Source organism: Gymnoscopelus microlampas (genome assembly GCF_963454915.1).
Source record: "Gymnoscopelus microlampas genome assembly, chromosome: 2".
NCBI lineage: Eukaryota > Metazoa > Chordata > Actinopteri > Myctophiformes > Myctophidae > Gymnoscopelus > Gymnoscopelus microlampas.
The window spans coordinates 29,708,619-29,727,850 of record NC_139939.1 but is presented as its reverse complement, the minus strand read 5'-3'; the positions used below and the strand labels follow the sequence as shown (position 1 = coordinate 29,727,850).

Sequence of the window (19,232 nt, the reverse complement as noted above, 5' to 3'; positions counted from 1 at the left end):
TGCCAGGAAGGATAAAAGCAGACACTCACAGGAGATTTGCCGGCTCAGAGAGAAAGTAAATGTCTTGTTTGATGGTTTACCAGAAGCTTGGAAAGAGGACTTCTTCGTTACTGAAGAGTGCCAAGGCAGTGATCGTGGTGTGTTGGAATCTGTAGGTTTTCTGTTGGAGAAAGTGCAAAGCAGAAGGCTTCGACTAGGACACATTAATGCACAGCTGCATCAATATTTGTTATTCATTAGTAGTTTACTTGCCAATAAAAAACACTCTAAGTGAACACAGTTATAAATACACAAATGTTTATATGTATTTGTGTAAAATTACTTTAAAGAATTAAACACATGTACACTGTCTTCGCTTGCTCAATAAAGACAAATATTTTGATTCAGAGTGATTCTGTTTCCAAGTTTCTACTGTGTAGTAAGTATGTAGTAATATGTAACATACATTTAATTAACATTTTTCAAACTTTTTTGCTTAGGTGCAGTGATTTAATCTGCCCTTCCAATTATTACAAAAGGCTTTTTCAGGTTCACATTCAAACATAAATTATAAAATAAATATCAGGATTATTATTATGTCTGTTCTATTACGATATTGCATTTGTAAGTAAACTAGATTTTAGTGTAAAGAGTTTGTGAATCCCACACGCCCACCCACCCACATGGCAATTTTAATATGGCTGACACCGATATGATGAACAATATATTGTGCATCCCTGCTTTAATAAGTTGAGGATAAAATGAAGGTATTAGGTATTTATCTGTCATGAGTTAAAGTCTGTCTTTAAAAGTTTGGCTAAATGTTTTGACATGTAAATCCTGCCAATTGTTGAACAGCTAAAAGGTGAAAGGATTAATAATGAGTCATATGTCTCAATGTGACTCCACATTTATTTGTTTCAGTATCACTGTTCATACAGTTAAAGCTCAGAACCAAAGAACGGAGGATGTGCGTTGTTTTTCACTCCACATTTATATAACATACCAACTCTTAAATGTATTAGATTAATTAAACCATGGATTAGTAGTAATGTGATATAGTCAGTTGATTGTAGAGACAGACAAATTAATAAAAGTTAAAGGGATATTTCACTTTCAAAAAAACTTTTGGTGATTCTATCGTCTACTCAGGCTTTTGTGAGCCCCCCAGACAGTTTTTAAGTTGCTTGATTCAATATTTAGATATTAGATATTCATTTTATCAGACACGCCCCCTTCCTATACAAACCCATTGTAACTTCAAACTCCATTTTTCTAACTCCATGTTAGATTCATCAAAAACACCCGTACTTGGTTCACCCGTCTCCTAATCTCCTAATGCGCGAGGGGGGCGTGTTTTTTCAATTACTTTTTTCATGTATTTAATATTTTTTTGGGAAAATGAAAAAAATAAAATACAATAAAAAAATAAAATAAAATAAATAAATAAAAATCCCGGAAAAGCACGGCCCACTCACGCATTAGGAGGGCAGGGTGAGTCACCAGAACCAAGGACGGGTGTTTTTGATGAATCTATCATGGTTAAAATGGAGTTTGAAGTTATAATGGGTTTGTATAGGAAGGGGGCGTGTCTGATAAAATGAAAATCAAATATCTAAATACTGAATCGAGCAACTTAAAAACTGTCTGGGGGGCTCACAAAGGCTTGAATAGATGATAAAATCACCAAAAGTTTTTCTGAAAGTGAAATATCCCTTTAACATAGCTACTAAAGTGACAGCCAACATATTTATATCACTGATAGGTTAAAGAAAATGTTTTAAGTATTTATTCCAATTCTACCAGTGTTTTTTCCCACGGCTTGGTCTCTTCTATCTCTGTCCATTTATCTTTATTTCATCAACAGCAACCTCTGATGTTAAGAGCTTGTGTGCTATGATGTCAGAAGTACTGTGATTATACATTTCAAACTATGTTAAATGATCAACTATTGTATGTAAAAGCTTGAATGACAAACAAAAATCAGAAAACCAATGGCATTCTCATACATCGCTGGGACCTATGAGACAAGATAATATTTGAAGTGTCAATTCTAAGGTGGCCTGTCTCTTGCAAAACATTGCTGGTGTAATGTTTTGACCTGTTACAGTTACATATAAATCTGTGCCTCCTTTTTGCTAATACACTGCTCCAAATAAGAATTTGTTCCCTGCCCTTGTTCGACTTGGCCCACTATTGTCTTGATAGTGACAGCCTTGCAAAAGACAGACTAACAACCAATACATGTGGACATGTACTGTAAACCCAGTGAATATTGGTAACTTTCCCTTTTCATCCCAGAATTAAGGCTCCAACCAGCAGATGGCAGAAGAACCCAGATCTCACACCATTGTGCTGCTGTGACCTTGCTCTGCAGCTGTCTGACAGCCAAGCAACTTCCCTCATCACAAAGAACACACGCATATACTGTATGTATGTGCGCTCCTCCAGTGTCAAATACAAACACAATGCACGCACTTAAGGAAAACTCTGCTGCAGCTCAACGGGTGCAGCTAAAGGACAGGCAGCTGTTAATTCTGGTAAGGAGCAGGCTGACATACTAAAACATTTAAACACATATACTCATGTATAAACGTTTACTGCATGCCACCACTGCTCTGCTTAGCCAAAATCTAGTTTGCGCTATAGCTTCTGGCAGCCATGTAAGTTTGTAATGCACAATTGATTTAATGCAAATAGTTTTTGTGTTCTGTACACATCATACCTGGATGTACACAACACATCCAATAATTCTCATGTTCTTTGTACCGCAACCTGGTCTGGGATATTTCATCATTACTGGACTGTATTTGTTGTGGGATAACATCATGTTGTTTTGTATTGTATTGTTCATGCTTGATCACTTAAACTTCAACAGGTATTTCGCTCAAGTGTTACAGGTTAATCATTTAGTACATTTCACATTTTACGTAAAAGGTTGCACACAATCTATGGTGTAAACCGCTTTACTCTGATTCAAGTTTGGCCACCAGAAGAAATGGATTTTGAGGTTGTAAGTGTGGAAAATATCTCAGTGCATACACACATTGTTTATCATAGATGACAGAAATGTAATGTTCTCATTTCAACTCTATGCCATTTCAGGTGTATACTATGAAGTGGCTGAGTAATGTCTTATTGTGTGTCCATGTCCATCATTTATATATGTTGTTAAAGTCCTTACTGTATGATAAAGTTAGAAGGGCCAGGGACATGTTTTCAACCTCTCCAAAGCCACCAAATGTTGGGACGCACATACTTGTAGGCTAGTGTGCTGCCTATGCATGTATTGTGTGGTGGCCTTTGAGTCTTTTTAACCTCATATAAAATCCTTTAATAAATGTATCCCTTGATAAGTTGGTGATATAGTGTAAACATCGTAGACTTCCCTCCCCAGCCTGAAACTCAATCCTTCACACTGAGGCTCTGTGGAGCCTTTTCACAAGTAGGGCAAGGCTAGGCTAGTGAACTAAGTGAAGAGGACACTGACTATGGTGGGTAGTGGGTGTGGGTGTGTTTTAGTGTTGGAGGAGGTGTTGAATGAAGGTCAAAGAGTCGCAATCCAACACCACAGACAGCTCTCGCTCTCTTGATTCAGACAGGCTGCACATTTGCTGACACTGATTTTGAAAATGATATAGTAAAGCGTATGAACACCTTTCAAAATGTGTTTTTGATCAGGCAAGTTGGACAGTTTAATGTACTGTATCTTCAGCGTGGTAATAAATCGTAATCCAGAACTATTCAGGCCCCACAGAAAAATGGGTGGGGTGACAAACATTTCTGGTTTGAAAATGAAATGCAATTTGCAAATAGACCTAGACAAGTCTTCTAGCTTCAAAAGCGTCAAAAGAAATGACCCCCCAGTTTTTCTGTAAATATACTTTTACTGATGATTTCTTGTACAGTATTGTATGTCTTTAGATGTCTCGTGTTTATGAATTGAATACACAGGACCACAATGGAAACAGCCCTCATGGCTTTTTGTGTTATCCTTTAAGCATTATTGTATAACTGTACCAATCAATCTTCTGTATTCAATCAATCTTAAAATGCCGGTCAACTGACCCTGGCTTTTATCCTGTTATCGCAAGCTCTGTCATTGGTCACCATACCACAACATTTTAAGAATAATGAAGACTGCTATATTATCTAAATGACGGATTTAAGAGGGGGAAAGCGGGAGAGCCTTGACATTGATTGATTGATTTATTGACAATATGCACAGAACAAAGCAATGTACACAGGAAAACGTCAAAAGGATAGACACAAGCTTATTTCCATCGTGGTCCCGTTGATCTTGGTGAATCCGAACTATAGCGACATAGAGGGGAAGCCGGACTATGGCGACACACAAAAGTAAATAGTGTTGATATTTGATGTTTCTTTATGACAACGTTTAGATTGTTAATGACTGTGGTTTTTAGCTGTTAAGTTTATGCACTCAGGCTCCAGTTCAAAAGTTTGTTTCTGGCAGAGTTGAGTTGAGCTGAGTAAATGAGTAGAAACAACTGCTTCCACACAGGTGAAATGCATGATATGATCAAGCATTTCACATCCTACTATTGTCTGTGGTATGTATAAAAATGCTGAGCAGGCCCAGTTTACCGCGATTTTGGATCAATATAATGATTGAGTGATAAGAGTGATTATGAAATAGGGTGTGTTATTGGTGCATGGATAGCAGGAGCTTCAGTCACAGAGACTGCTAAACTACCATAGCTATGGTTTCAATAAGAACAGTGACATCTGCGTTCCGGTCTACAGGAATTCGGGAAAGACATCAGACAATAGGGTCGGAAATTGTGGTCAACACTCAACAGCACACATTCGATGACCGCATTAGTGCAATGTGAATGGAAAAACACAAGAGAAACTCTTCCTCAGGTGACTGCGAATGTCAATGCAGGACATGATCAGACTGTGTCTGTCAACAAGTATATTCTGTTGACAAATACAGTACATGGGGGGTGTTATTATAGTAGGGTTGCAATGCATGAACCCCTCATTACATAGACAAATGCACATTTGAGTTGAGTATACAAGCATAACCGTCTACAGAGATGTGGCCAGATGAGCCAGAGGCATCCTTCATCATATTATTTACAAGTGGGCATCCGCCACACACCAAGAGAACAGTACTAGCCCAAATGCTTGACCCCTACGTTGAAGAGGTCCTGTGGCACTGTTATGCAGTGGGGGGCATTTTCCTGGCATGGTTTGGGTTCACTTGTACCCTTAAGGGTAACTGGCTGAAAATCAATACAATTCTGAGTGATCACCTTTATCTTATTATTTATTAATTTGTCACCCATCCACATGTTTTGGTCAACCAAAAATGTAATTCACCTTAAAGACTGAGGACCCCTAGTGGTCACAAGAACAATAACATGTGTGTGTGTACGGACAGATAGACAAGTGATTACTATGGGGCTCCAGCATTAAATGCGGACCCTAATAATTATGTCTGTTTTGTGTGAATTTACACACAATACATTGTGCACACAATCGCTGTACCTTCATTTTTGAGCAGCAGACTTGTTCTGGAAGTTGAAGAGCCTCCCTTCATAGTTTCATCTGTTAAATGACAGGGAAAACACATTAACATATCTAAAACCTATAAATCTCCACTGACTGCCAATTTATTTGGAAAACATTTACAATGTAAATGCTTAAGGGATACAATAGGAGATAGTGTATGTGTTCTATAAACTGCATGTTGTCAGCCTACAATTGTGGATTGAGGATTTTAAAGGTCAAGACCTTAGGCAAAACATTGGCGCTCAGTGACAGGCCAAAACTGTAATTCAAAACAAGGTGGTTCTCAAAAAATGCAGTGCGCACCAGACTAACCCTTTGGCATTGATCTCTACATATGCCTTGGTAGGTGAGCATCATGAGTTGATTCAAATCCATAAACAGACATGAAACCATAAATAGACATTTCAAACTAGACCAATGGTGTCACGGCCTGGTTCTCAGTCACTTTCTGAGACTCACCTTCTGCTTCTACGCTGGCAAGAAATTTCTGTTTTACAAGCTGTGTTCATAAGCTAAAGAGAATACTTACATTACTGCTTGGCTCTACTTGTTCTAAAACTAACTGTGATTGAACAGTATTTCAAACAATGAAATACTCTTTAAGCCTGGTGTGGATTCTTAGAAAGTGTTAGGTTGTTGGCCAGAACTATTGGTTTAGATCACTTGCAAATAAATACTTATCGTATGACACCTATGCAAACATCATCTGCAAACAGAATTTCAGATGCTTTAGACTGCTCCTTTACCCTCTTACCAAGTGGAGCACAAATAGGGGAGGGTACTGGGGGCTCAGTCAGCATGGCTGGGGGTTCAGTTAGGACGGCTGGGGGTTCCATTGGGTCTGATGAGGGTCCATCCGGGGGTTCTGCTGTATCTAATGGTGCTCCTGTCTGAGTCCATTCTCCATTAGTGAAATATTGCAACATGAAGAGAGTGAGAATACTTTCCCAAGTTAGTCATATCTATAAAACCCCTTTCCCACATAGAATCCATAACATTGCTGGATAAAAAATAAAATCTGGCAGTGGATTGTCGGTAACGCACTGACCTTCTTGTCGTTAACACACTGACCTCCTTTTATGGAGAAGTTCTGTGTGCTGTCTGTTCCTAGCCTGGCATTGGCCAGACTGATAACGTGGATTCACTCTCACTTTCCTCCCCTGTATCAGTCTGGACTTCGGCCCATAGGGAGCGAGTAAGAGAAATCAGAAAATGATCGGGCCAATTAGTGACTGTGTTTCAACTGCTGTCCGTACAACAGTGAGATCATTTTCTGATTTCTCATACTCGCTCCCTATGGGCCGAAGTCCAGACTGATACCAGGGAGGAACGTGAGAGTGAATCAACGTTATCAGACTGGTCAATACCAGGCTAGTCTGTTCCAGCCTTATATGACTGTTACAGATACAGTACAGTACATAATGCTCATGTGAGAGATGTCTAAAGCATGTGAGACGAGGCATTTGGGAGATTTGGGGTATGTAGATAAAAAAGTATTTGGGACGAACACAAATCCTCACTGGGACACAAGGATTTATTTTATTTTATTTGATATACAACTTGGAAAACGTCAACTGAGCCATTTGTCAGTGAGCATATTACTGTCGCTGGAAAAATGTGGTAATTTGTCTCTGAAATGCCAACTTGTGAAAGTTGCAATGTAGTTGATAATCTGTGCATGCTAAAAATAATTATTGTAAAAGAATCTCTAAATCTCTTAGTTACACCAACATTGTTATTGTGAAGTAGTTTTGTTCTTATTGGTGAACATTATATCATTGATATCCATTTAGAGACAAGCCTAACATTACTACAAACTGGCAACTTCATTGCCTAATTGTCAATATAAATTGCTTCACAAGAACTATGTTGGTATGAGATACAAGGTACTCTACAAGGTAATGAAAGTGATAGTTATTAAGAGAATGTGAAACGATCTATGCATGTAAAACAGACAGGATCTAATAACGCCCTGTTCAGTCAGTCACTTGGAGGCCAGTCTGTGGCTGTGTGGAAGTGCATGTTTGGGAAAAAAACGCAATGCCAGTTTGCTGGCACTGCAGTGTAGTTCGCTGTGATTGGTCTACTTTTCTTGGGGGACATACATACATGAGCTGTTCTAGACAGCTGAACCCTTCACAGTGCCATGCCAGCTCTAAAAATGACATTTTCAGCTAATCTCTTGGTTACACCAACATATTAATTATGAAGGGGTTTTGTTCATAGAATAAAACATGTTACTGAAATCTTATGTAAATGATACAAGGTCGAGAATGGGGAGATTGACAGAACAAAAAAAAAACGCAAATCGACACCAGCCTGTTCCACATTGCACTTATAGACCAATTATTTGTATTACAAACATTGAGACTGCATGGGCGCAGAATGGTTGCATGTAAACGATTCCCAAACCTGAGGAGCGTTCGTTTCAGTTCACTCAACCTCCTGTGTGTATGAGGCTCGTGAGGTGATCCAGAGTGAGTGCCCGCACGGATGAGAGCTACAGTACCTCTGTGCATGGGTTTTGAGGACAACTGGTTTGGGAATCACTTACAGACAAAAGTCAACCGAGGAGTATACATTTTAAAAAGACAGGTCACAGAATACATTCTAAGGGCACTGTCACACCGCACTTTTATTTTACCTATGGGGCGGAATCTGCCAATACTTTGTCAATGCAAATGCGTGGATTTATGGTCTTGCACATCTTTTTGCGAATCCACGCATTTGCATTGACAAAGCATTGGCAGATTCCGCCCCATAGGTAAAATAAAAGTGCGGTGTGACCGTGCCGTAAGTGTTTTTTCCTCCGCAATGGGAGGAAAACTGCAACCCAAGATTTGAATGAAGTCATATCATTACACATGAGTGCTGTGACTTGTTTCCCATTGCATCTTATGAGCGGTTGAGTTATTTTGCAACCTGCTTGCATGCACATGCCTGCGTGATATCAGTGTGACATGGTCTGGAGTGGACATTGCCAGTGGGGTTGCGGCCCCCACCTTCACTTAATGCTTCACTTAATACTTGATATATTATTGATTTCAGCTGTTACAATTCCAAACATGCAAACATGACCCATTACTTCAGTCTATATTAGTAGCTTAATGACTAGTACTAAAATTCTATTGTCTTTTTTATGTCCAATGTATTTGTATTTAAGATTCAAAAAGTTAACATAAGTATAACTAAATGCATTTGAAATTAAATAAAAATTTTACTTTTCAGGATTCCAATTCAAAAATAGCACAAAAAAAAACAGAATGGCCCGAAAGTATATGCAATGTGGCCCTCTGGAGTGAGTGTGGAAATATAGTGGCCCTCTCCATCATCAAAGTTGCCCATCCCTGCTTTAAGTGATACAAAACACATTAAATACAAGGCAGTTTCCACAAATAGAATAATCGTCTTACCTTGAATTACAATGTCAAAGAGATCCTGGATTATTTTCAGGCACGCAGCTGATGTCTTTGTCAGCTGGCACCTAGGTGACAGAAGCTCTGACACCCAGCTACCGGGCTTCTTTCCAGGCCTTGAGATCAGAAGAATAGCCCTTACTCCAAGGGCCTGCAATTTTTCAAGCTAAAAAATGAATTAAATAACACAATCAATAAAATACCTCATTTTGAAATTCATTACAACTTCAAATATTTTCAAAACTACTAGAAACCAAACTATATTTGCAAATCAAATCAATCACATACTAAGAGAAACGCTTCATCTGTGATCTGAGCGGTGGTATGTTTTTTTTGGTGGGTCTTGGCCCGGTCCTTGTACTTCGAAAAAAGTGCAAAATTCTCCTTCTGTTTACACAGCTGTTCTGGTTTTCCTGGCTTCTCCGTCACTTTACATAACTGTTCTGGTTGTCCTGGTGTCTCCATGGCTTTACAAGGCTGTTCTGGTTGTCCTGGCATTTCTATCAAAGAGAGAGGGGGGTCAGACTTGTTAATGGGCAATTTCATTGCTTTCATAATGCTTGCAACAGGGATGTGTGCCCACTGCTGCTCAGTAATGAATTGATTGACAGTTAAATGATGATTCTTCATCTAGGTGACATCACTCACAAAAAAGTTAAGTAAACACATGAAATACAGCCAAAATATTGACTATTATAAAGAAATGTAATCTATTACATTTCTGCCACTTGTATGCCAATAACAAAGCCGTTACCTGGATCATTTATTTTATACTGACATGTACTAATCTATGACGGTGATGTCATAGATTAAACACCTATGAGTCTGGACGAGATTCACGTTTGTATATGATGTTATTTATCATCGTTCCAGTCGAATTCTTATATGTCAATTTCACTGGACAAATCTATGCAACATTCCTATCTTCTTCCGAAAGTACTCCCAAACTTTGCTTGTTCTTCGAATTGACATCATGTCTGTAGCTACATTCGCTGCACAATGCCAGGCTGCTGCTCACAAGTGTGTGTTGACACACAGATTTGTATTTATTTATTGTCGTACTGGTGGTGACATCGTACACAGGCTTAAATATGTCTTCTCACAAAGATAGCGGTTTTGTTGTAAGCAATTAGTAACAACAATCTCTGAAACACCTACTTGAGAAAGAACGCAACGCATCACATGCTGCGTGTTGTGGAGGCAGGCTGACTACATGATGGAAATTATTAAACCCTTTGTTGCAAAACAGACACGTGTAACAACACGTGTTGTAATCGTTCTGCAATAAAACCACAGTACCACAAAATACGCTGGTTTTAGAATGTATTGAGTCACAGGAAAATTACATATCCTCGAATTATAAAGCTGTGTGTGTGTGTGTGTGTGTGTGTGTGTGTGTGTGTGTGTGTGTGTGTGTGTGCGCGCACGCGCGTGCGTGAGTGAGTGGCACAGAGTAGGGTGTTATTTTCTGTCTATTTGTGCCCTTGCTCATTGTGTGCTCACTGGATACAGGGTAGGTGGGCACTAGGGGCATCTCACCGTGAGGGTTAAAGGACTGGGTGCTCTCTATAGTTCTTTGCACCAGCAGCGGCCGTGTTGACGTTTTCTCTGCCTTTCTTTTTTCTCTTTCTGCGGTCTGTTTAAGGTAATCGCCATGCTCCTCTTTGTGATCCTTCTTCAAGTGCCGAATTAAATTTGTCGTGTTGAAACTATTTGGCTTGTTTCCCCCACGAGGTACTTTACCCTCGCATATTTTGCAGACAGCGTGTGTCGCATCGGTCTCACACACTGTAAAGAAGTTCCACACCGCGGACATTTTCAAACTTGCTTGCGTGCAGCACAGCAGCGCAGCGAGATCATAACAAATACTTCTTCATTGTTTTAAGGCGGCTGGTATTCAGCTAGCGTTTCACCGCCACCTTCCGATCCGGAGTGGTATCAAACCCTTGACATATTACACGTCATGATCAGATCGGTGCATTTACCTTTTGATCGGAATGACCGAATTATTTTTCTAAATATTGCAATTGTTTTTGAAAATAGCAGATGAACTTGTAGATTTCATCAGCTATTTTCAAATGTTGTTTAAAGGTGCTCATGCTGTGGACTATATAATATATATTTGCTTCTTTTGGGCTTGTTTTCCTAGACCTGGTTGCTTAATTTCTCTCACAAAAATATGGCACCTGAAGGCTGGTATACAAACCTTCAGAGTTGGAGGGTGATTGATCCAAGACTGGTGCGAACACCTCATCAATAACAGTGTCACCCTCCTCCGTTTCCATAGAGACACACGGGCGGAAACGGAAGGCCTACAAATTCACGCCCACTTTTGAGATAGCGCCGCTACTCGAGGTCCGTTAGAACGACGAACTGCAGCTCTCAATGCATTCCCTATGAGAGGCATTGTAAAATACCGTCATTTCACTGGTTAACTACTGAGGCTGTAGCGATTTTTTTGGTGTTCTAATAAAGTGTCCCATTTGTTTAATTTGTCCTTTTTAATGTCCCATATCTGTCATCTCGATATACTACCCACAATATACTATAATATACTCCATCAGTATGTCAAAACCGCTAGCATCGGAGATCTAGACTTTAAGTGGTCGCATGGTATATACGTCACGGACGCATCCCTTGAGGTTTTCAATACCCAGAAAACTGGCGAAAGTGGACGTTTTCAATATGTTTTGGTCATTATCTCTGGAACAGAAGGTCCAATCTGCTCAGTTCAAAGCTTGTTGGGTGCGTGACTTTGAGGACATTAAGCATGCAATGACACATTTTCGGGTTATTTTTTTTTTTTTAGGGGAGGCGAGATCTTAGTTGGGCAGGCGACCGCCTGTCCTGCCTCTACAGTGTGGGTACACCACTGGTCGGCGCTCGGAGCTCGTAAAGGCAGTGATGTCACTGATATGCGACAGCTTGTCTGTCTGCCGTCTACCCTCTGCTGTGTTAACATTATGGGTAACTCGTTAAAGTGGCAAATTAAATGTGAAACACATCAACTATTAAGAAAACAAGAAGATATGTTGACAAAGACACTCCATACATTTGGAAACATATTTTTATTTAAATCAATATCGTCTCCAGTTAATGCAGGATAATTTTAAAAGTAGGCTAATTCTCATATCCTCTCATAGGGAATGCATTGAGAGCTGCAGTTCGTCGTTCTAACGGACCTCGAGTAGCGGCGCTATCTCAAAAGTGGGCGTGAATTTGTAGGCCTTCCGTTTCCGCCCGTGTGTCTCTATCCCAGCCACCGGCATCTCTCCAATAATCTGACCAACACGTTCAACCACCGGGTGCAGGTTCATGACCACATGCTGAACCCCCGACATGCTCCTCCTGTAGGCCTGGATTCTCTTCTTTGCGTCCATTTTGATGTCTGTCCATTTCTTTTTCACCTGCCCGACCAGGCGTTGAACACCTGGCTGTTCCGACGCTGCGTTGACTTTAGCGGTTATTTCTTGCCAGGCTTGGGTCTTCTCCCACATGGACACTCCTTTACTCAAACTGCTGAACACAATGTGTTTTTTGGATTCCACTTCCACCAACAAAACCTTAATCTCAGCGTCGGAAAAGTTTCTATCCTTTTTCTTTTTCGGTGCCATGTTGTTGTTTACACATGTCAAAATAGCCTCGCGTGGCCAGACAATGTATATCACACTGCTGCCTAGGGCAAAATGCAATGCAATTTAGCAATGGCAGATTCGTCTGGAATCAGGCTAATGTCAAGCGCCTTCACTTTCGAACTACAACCTAACCAGCGCACGCTTATGATTGATAAGATTATCGTCGCTTGTAGATGGGAGTTGTAGTTTTCCACAGGTAAACTTAGCTACTATGCGGAAAGTCTGGTGAGGCTGGGTTAATAAGTTCATGTAAGAAATCAGCAGTGGTGGAAGAAGTACTCACATTTTGTACTTAAGTAAAAGCACCAACCACAATGTAGAAATACTCTTTTACAAATGAAAGTCCGGTATTCAAAATGTACTTGAGTTAATGTACAAAAAGTATTCACATTAAAATATACTTAAGTACTGAAAGTAAAAGTACTCATTTTGCAGACTGTCCCATTTCACACATTCCAAATGTAATAAAATGTTTTGAAAACAACAGCGTAGCCGGCTAAGTATGCATAGGGATGAAGTGTTAATGCATGTTTTGTAATGATAAACAAAATCTACAAACTAGTAACTATAAGTTTTCAAATACTTATTGTGGAGTAATTAAAAGGTACAATATTTGCCTCAGATGTAGTGGAGTAGAAGTAAAAGTATTGTAAATTGGAAACACTCCTGTAAAGTAAAAAAAATCCTCAAGTGTAAGTACAGTACTTAAAGTACGTTTACAGTACGTAAATGATAGTGACATTACACCACTGGAAATCAGAACATCATGTACCCTATTTGGTCTGATGACATGGACTGGTTACTAATCCCCGCCCACTATGAGGCAACACATATCTGCTTGTAGCTTTACCACTGTAGCGGTTACAGAACACACAACCTCTCCCGAGTCCGACAGAGCAACAAGTGTAGTGTGTTACATACAAGTTTAGTCAACTATAACCACCAATTACAGTAGCTTTGAGAGTGGACAGAGATGGAGACGATCGGTAAGATAATTATTCTTTATTTTTCATCCCACATGATTATTATTATGCTACTTTGCTGTCAATTAAAATACTCATATATCTCCACAAACTCGCATGAATTAGGCTAAATCATAAAACGAAAGTTATTGCCACCTTGACAAACATGAAGGCTTCGAAACTTATTCATAACATAACTTGCAATACTTACTTACAAAATACAAATGCTTCAAATTTTACCTAATTGCACTAAGTTCTGTTGATTTGTTTGACCTATATTTTGAGGCATGACCTAGTTTCTCATATAGACAGAAGCATACACAGTGATACAGATACACATATCCCCATATCCAGTGATCGTATATATTTTATGGATTTGCCCTATAGATCAGGGGTCTTCAACGTTTTTCAGGCCAACTTAAGGACCCCTTAGCTGAGAGAGAGATGAAGCAGGGACCCCCACTACATATTGTATAAAACTGTGTTGCAGATCAAACTTTTTCATAGATTTCATAGATGGCTTCAGAGTTGTTTTACATCAATCATGTTGTACAAATTAATGTTTTTTTTTTTTTTTTTATACATTAGCTTCTCTATTAATTCATGTTAATGTGTTATTATCAGACATTTAACCACTTAAAGCCTCAATATTAAACTTGACCGTTGGCTCTATACTTGGTTAGCTTTTTACCCTCTACACCAAACCTCTTTGCCAAAAATAGCCGATCTTCAAGCTCACAACGCCTCGCAGCGTGAGGCGTTTTGAGCTTGTAGATCGGCTATTTTTGGCTAATGTTCCCCTCACTCACCTTAGAATCCTATCACATTATCTAAATTATCAAATTATCTGAATCCAGGAAAAACATAATTTACATAATATTATCAAGCTTCAACTACTACGAGGCTGAACAAAGATAAAGAAATCTTTGTTCTACAGGCCACAAGGCCAGACAAAATTATTTTACAGATAATTTTTGCTTAGTAGTGCTAAAATACATTGGCAAGCAGAGGACCTTTATATTTGTAAAGACAGAAGTCCTGTGCGCTTCAGCCAACAGAAGGTAGAAAGGCCCGTCGGTGCTCAACAGGGACAACTTGCATCGGAGAAAAGAATAATACCTGGGCACTTCAGGAGAGACTACCCAAATAAAATATACTGGAGCACTCGACTGGTCTGCACGTGTTTTATTGTTTTGCAGGGGTGGGTGACCTCTTTATATTTGTTTTTGTTTGCCCAACAGTTCAAACAATGATGCCCTGTATAGATAGTGTGATTTATCAATGATACCCTGCATAGATAGTGACTTATCAGTGTTTTCTGCTTGTTGTGCATAAAAAAGAAAAATACGTAATATATGAAAATAGAAATTAAGAGTGGTGTTAAAAAGACACATTTTTGGGAGAGACTAAATGCATCCACTGGGCATTCAAGGCCTGCCCTAGATCCTTACTATTAACTTAACCAACTCAAACTACCATTAGCCATATTAACAGTGCCGAACGTTATTGCATGCCCAACGGTTGCATCAACATTTTATTTTAGGTAAGGTAATGTGACAGACTATGAGAGGGACTGGAAAATGTAGTTCTTTGTCAAAGGGCACCACCTATCTGTCAACATAGTGACATAGTCAATATGAAGGTTTGCGTGTTGTTGTGGTCCACCACCAAGATGCACAAAGTTGATGATCACAAAAGTGAGCCCATAAACGGAACATATATTATGTTATTAGATTAGGCTTGGGATGTGGCAGACAATTGTCTCTGGATTCTATCACATGGACTGATTTTCTCTTTTCCAACCCAACCTCCCTCTACTTGTTCCCCTTCCATTCCTTGCTCTGCATGACCTCACTTACATGTCCTACTAATTTATTCTTGCTAAAATCATGTGTCACATTATCTCGACATTGTGATAAAGTTTGAGCCAGACTAACCCTGCGTTTTAACAGCGGGCGATGCCGGGCGATATCGCCCAAAAAGATAAAGAAAATCCATCTTTCATCGCCCCCCCGCCCACTTCGCCCGATCGCCGGCTCTCATAGACTTTCATTATATTTTTGGGCGACGTCGCCCAGAGTTGCCCGCTGTTAAAACGCAGGGTAAGAATAGGTGTTACCTTTCTTAATTATATTTGCATTCTATACTGTCTGCCGAGGGGCTTTCAACATGCCATTGTTGTCTCTGCATTGTTATCTACCTATCTCACAGTCTTCATTGACACCCAACTCTCTTGCTCAAGAACTGTAGAGATTGAAATGAGACCTTTTGTTGTCCATCAAACAGATGGTCCCATTGTAACAGTAGTGTGATTTGGGCTGGGGGGCTGGCTTTTGGATCATGTCACAGCTTTCACTCCGTATAAGAATGTATCTCATGTATTGTTCTGGAGACTCTATCATCTTGCATGCTGGAAGGATGATGTGTCTCTAGGAATCCCTATCAAATACGATTAATGTCATGAATGTCTCATCACACATCTTGTTCTCACCTAGTTTAACACCCTCTCTGTATCCTTCTGCAGTGTATCCAATGGGTGGACTGTTTGGTACTCTGACCCAGACCAACCCAGATCATGACCAACACCTGGATGCAGAACTGGAACCAGTGTTCTTTCAGGTACTCATTTGCAAAAAGTCTTTCACCACCCTTCAGATTACTAGGCACAAAAAAAAAGTACATGTAACACATCACCAATCGTTACCTCACTTTTATGATTTTATTGATTTTACATCTAAATCACTAATCGGCTCCTAGAGCTACTTATCTGACCTTTTCCTCAAGTCTATTATGTTCTGGCCTCTACGATCCTTAGACGCTGCTGTTTGATTGTTCTAAACTACAACAATTAAACAGTAGCATCTGAGGACTAAACAGTAGCATCTGAGGAATCTAAAGTCTGACCTTGCCTTTGCTGTCAGAATCTCTAGCTTTTGGAAAAAACAACCTGAGGACATAAGGTTAGGTAGTGCATTTCTGCTTTTAATTATCTTAAAACCTTTTTTTCATACTTTCTTAAACTACCCTTTAGTAATGTAGCCAGCAAACAATTTTTTACTGCTTCTTCTCTCAATTGCACATCTGATTGTTTTGACGTTATTATGCACCACCACCTGGCTGACACAAGGGTATATGTGCTTATTAGTAAATCATAGTATTGCTCCCTTGCAGGAGCGTCAGGGGACGTCACTGTGCCCCCCAGACCCATTGAACCTGCTCCGAGAATGCAAGGAGGCCCTGAGGGAAAGACCACCTCGCTTCCTGAGGAACTTCATCCATTGTGGCGACAGAGATGTTGCACCCGGCAGCTCCATTAGGGTGATGCAATGGAACATTCTGGCCCAAGGTAGACCATTTACTAGCTCTGTTAAAGCATGTATGTATATATAGTGTGTGTGTTCCTGTATGTACAGTATAAGAGCAGTTAAGGTTTAAGTGTCTTGTTCAGGGACACAGTGGCGAACTGGGGAACTTCTGATTCCCAGACGCTCTATCGAGCACAATATAACTCCTTGTCCCTCCCTGTATCTCCTCTCCTTCAGCACTGGGTGAGGGGTTGGACAGCTTTGTCTGTTGTCCTCTGGAAGCTCTTCGTTGGTCGCAGAGGAAATATCTCATCTTAGAGGAGATCCTCACCTACCGACCTCATATCCTGTGTCTGCAGGAAGTAGATCATTACTATGACACCTTCCAGCCAATCCTGGCTGGCCTGGGCTACCGTGGCATATTCTGCCCTAAGCCCTGGTCACTGTGTTTGGCTGTTGACGGCAACAATGGTCCGGATGGCTGCGCACTATTCTTTGACCAATCGCGCTTTGAGCTGCTGGATAACGTGAACATACGTCTCTCTGCAATGCAGATTCCAACCAATCAGGTGTGTGTAATATGCTTAAGGCCTAAATATAATGGTCAAATACATGGTGTATTTGCAAATGCTTTTGTTTGTAAATGTTTTTGTTTGGTAAGAGGTTTTATCACTGATTCCATCTCAAGTCTGTTTCTAATTTCAGCCCACCGTAGTTGCTTTTGTACCACTGCTGAAATTCACACAGAAAGACACACCACTGCTGAAATTCACACAGAAAGAAAGGCCATTCCTGGCGCTTCTAACTTTTGAGACCCTTCTTCCTGGTTCACAGGTTGCTGTGGTGACAATGCTAAGGTGCCGACTCACTGGGAGAAGTGTGTGTGTGGCGGTGACCCACCTGAAGGCCCGTAGTGGCTGGGAGCAGATCCGCAGCGCCCAGGGTTCCGACCTCCTGCGACAACTCCAGAACCTAATTCGGGAAAAGTGCGGTGGATCTACAGGTCCTTCGGACACTCCTCTGCTCATTTGTGGTGATTTAAATGCCTCCCCAACTGAGGAGGTTTATCAAAATTTTGCTTGGTCTCCTCTTGGTTTGGACTCAGCCTATAAGAAACTCAGCCCAGACGGTTTGACCGAACCAGAGTACACAACATGGAAGATCAGGCCTACAGGCGAGTGCTGTAGCACACTGGACTATATCTGGTACACTTCGCAAAAGCTGAGTGTGGAAGCAGTTTTGAACATGCCCTCAGAAGAACAGATTGGACCAAACAGGCTTCCCTCCTACAACTATCCATCCGATCACCTCTCTCTAGTGTGCGACTTTCGCTTTAAGGAGAAAGAATGAAAAGTAATGCTTAATTTATACTCTGTCACATGTCAGTGACGCTTGCTGAAAAGAACCGATCTACAATCTAGTATTGTGAGATTGTATAGCTGCTATTTTTGGCAAGCAACCTTCATAAGATAGAGTATCCTATAAATTAAGCATAAGGCAGAGCACGTACTGTACATGGAGACAGAAGAGTGGGGCTGCCAGAACTCTCTGGGTTATGTTGAGACAGGAAGAAATCCACGTCCAAGATTAGTGAAAGACAGGAGGATGACAAGCTGTCCAAGGACTAGCAGGACCACTACACTGATACAACTTAATCCTACCTCCCATGTTTGGCATTGTGTATATGAACAGACAGTATGGCACTACATTTGACCTGTGATAGTGATTTGCAGCTTTTAATGTGTACATAATTCTGTACAATGTAACATCCAGATCCAGTGTACAAACAAATACCACACTTGGTTCACTATGTTGAGGATTCTTGTATGAATACTACGTTCATTATTATAATTCTTTGGTTTAAGATTTTTCATTGACATTTCTTTTTATGATTCCTGAAAGTTTTGACTTGATTGAAGTTCAAACTTTTATCATTTACATTGTACACATTGTGCTGATCTGTCATTTACACAATCAGTAGCTTTGTAAGGGTTGTTTTTTATTTTAATGTAAAATCATTTAAGTCATGAAATTTAAATGCCATTACCCTCCACTTCTAAATGTTTTAGGACGTTTTACCTACAATTTCACGGAATTGTTTTGATGCAGGGTTTGTGGGATTTATTGAGAACATGAAATTGTGAGCTTGCAGGGTACGATCTAGAATTCTCAGAGGGAAGAACAGTAGTTCTTAAGTCTGCAACATGTTTGCACAGCTGTGAACTTGCCATAAATGTCTGGGAATCCCTCCTGACAAAGAACCTCCACAACCAGCAGTGGACAGGACAGAGTGTTCAGAATCTTGTGCTCATACACCATAGTGTAAACAAAGCACAGTGTAAAAGTCAAGCAATGATTGCTGTTTAGTGCTTCTTTTGATGAAACTGTATTGAA

General features: G+C 40.2%; 2 protein-coding genes across 3 annotated transcripts in view; one reads left to right on the top strand and one right to left on the bottom strand.

Moving 5' to 3' along the window:
• Nucleotides 1–12,550, bottom strand: part of LOC311054760 (uncharacterized protein) — a gene marked incomplete at its 5' end in the record, with an annotated part of 25,849 nt that extends 13,299 nt beyond the window's left edge. Inside the window, 6 exons of the mRNA XM_084070765.1 lie at nucleotides 5,497–5,556; nucleotides 6,275–6,421; nucleotides 8,934–9,102; nucleotides 9,225–9,436; nucleotides 11,143–11,248; nucleotides 12,200–12,550. Of these exons, the coding sequence (XP_083926891.1) occupies nucleotides 5,497–5,556; nucleotides 6,275–6,421; nucleotides 8,934–9,102; nucleotides 9,225–9,436; nucleotides 11,143–11,248; nucleotides 12,200–12,550 (1,045 nt within the window). The remainder of the gene's footprint in view (nucleotides 1–5,496; nucleotides 5,557–6,274; nucleotides 6,422–8,933; nucleotides 9,103–9,224; nucleotides 9,437–11,142; nucleotides 11,249–12,199) is intronic.
• Nucleotides 2,389–19,232, top strand: LOC311034242 (nocturnin-like). Of its 2 annotated transcripts, none has more exons than XM_084042068.1 (5): nucleotides 2,389–2,519; nucleotides 16,058–16,152; nucleotides 16,705–16,879; nucleotides 17,076–17,407; nucleotides 17,673–19,232. In XM_084042068.1, the coding sequence occupies exons 2-5, from the start codon at nucleotides 16,066–16,068 to the stop codon at nucleotides 18,186–18,188; spliced, it is 1,110 nt and encodes a 369-aa protein (XP_083898194.1). In that variant the 5' UTR covers nucleotides 2,389–2,519; nucleotides 16,058–16,065; the 3' UTR covers nucleotides 18,189–19,232. The 2 variants fall into 2 exon arrangements, with proteins under 2 accessions (XP_083898194.1, XP_083898193.1); XM_084042067.1 differs by lacking the exon at nucleotides 2,389–2,519 and adding an exon at nucleotides 13,442–13,557.

Excerpts from the sequence above, each read along its gene's own strand:
- LOC311034242 (XM_084042067.1), top strand. Across the intron at positions 16,153-16,704 it reads TGGAACCAGTGTTCTTTCAG|GAGCGTCAGGGGACGTCACT; the intron begins GTACTCATTTGC and ends GCTCCCTTGCAG. Across the intron at positions 17,408-17,672 it reads TGCAGATTCCAACCAATCAG|GTTGCTGTGGTGACAATGCT; the intron begins GTGTGTGTAATA and ends CCTGGTTCACAG.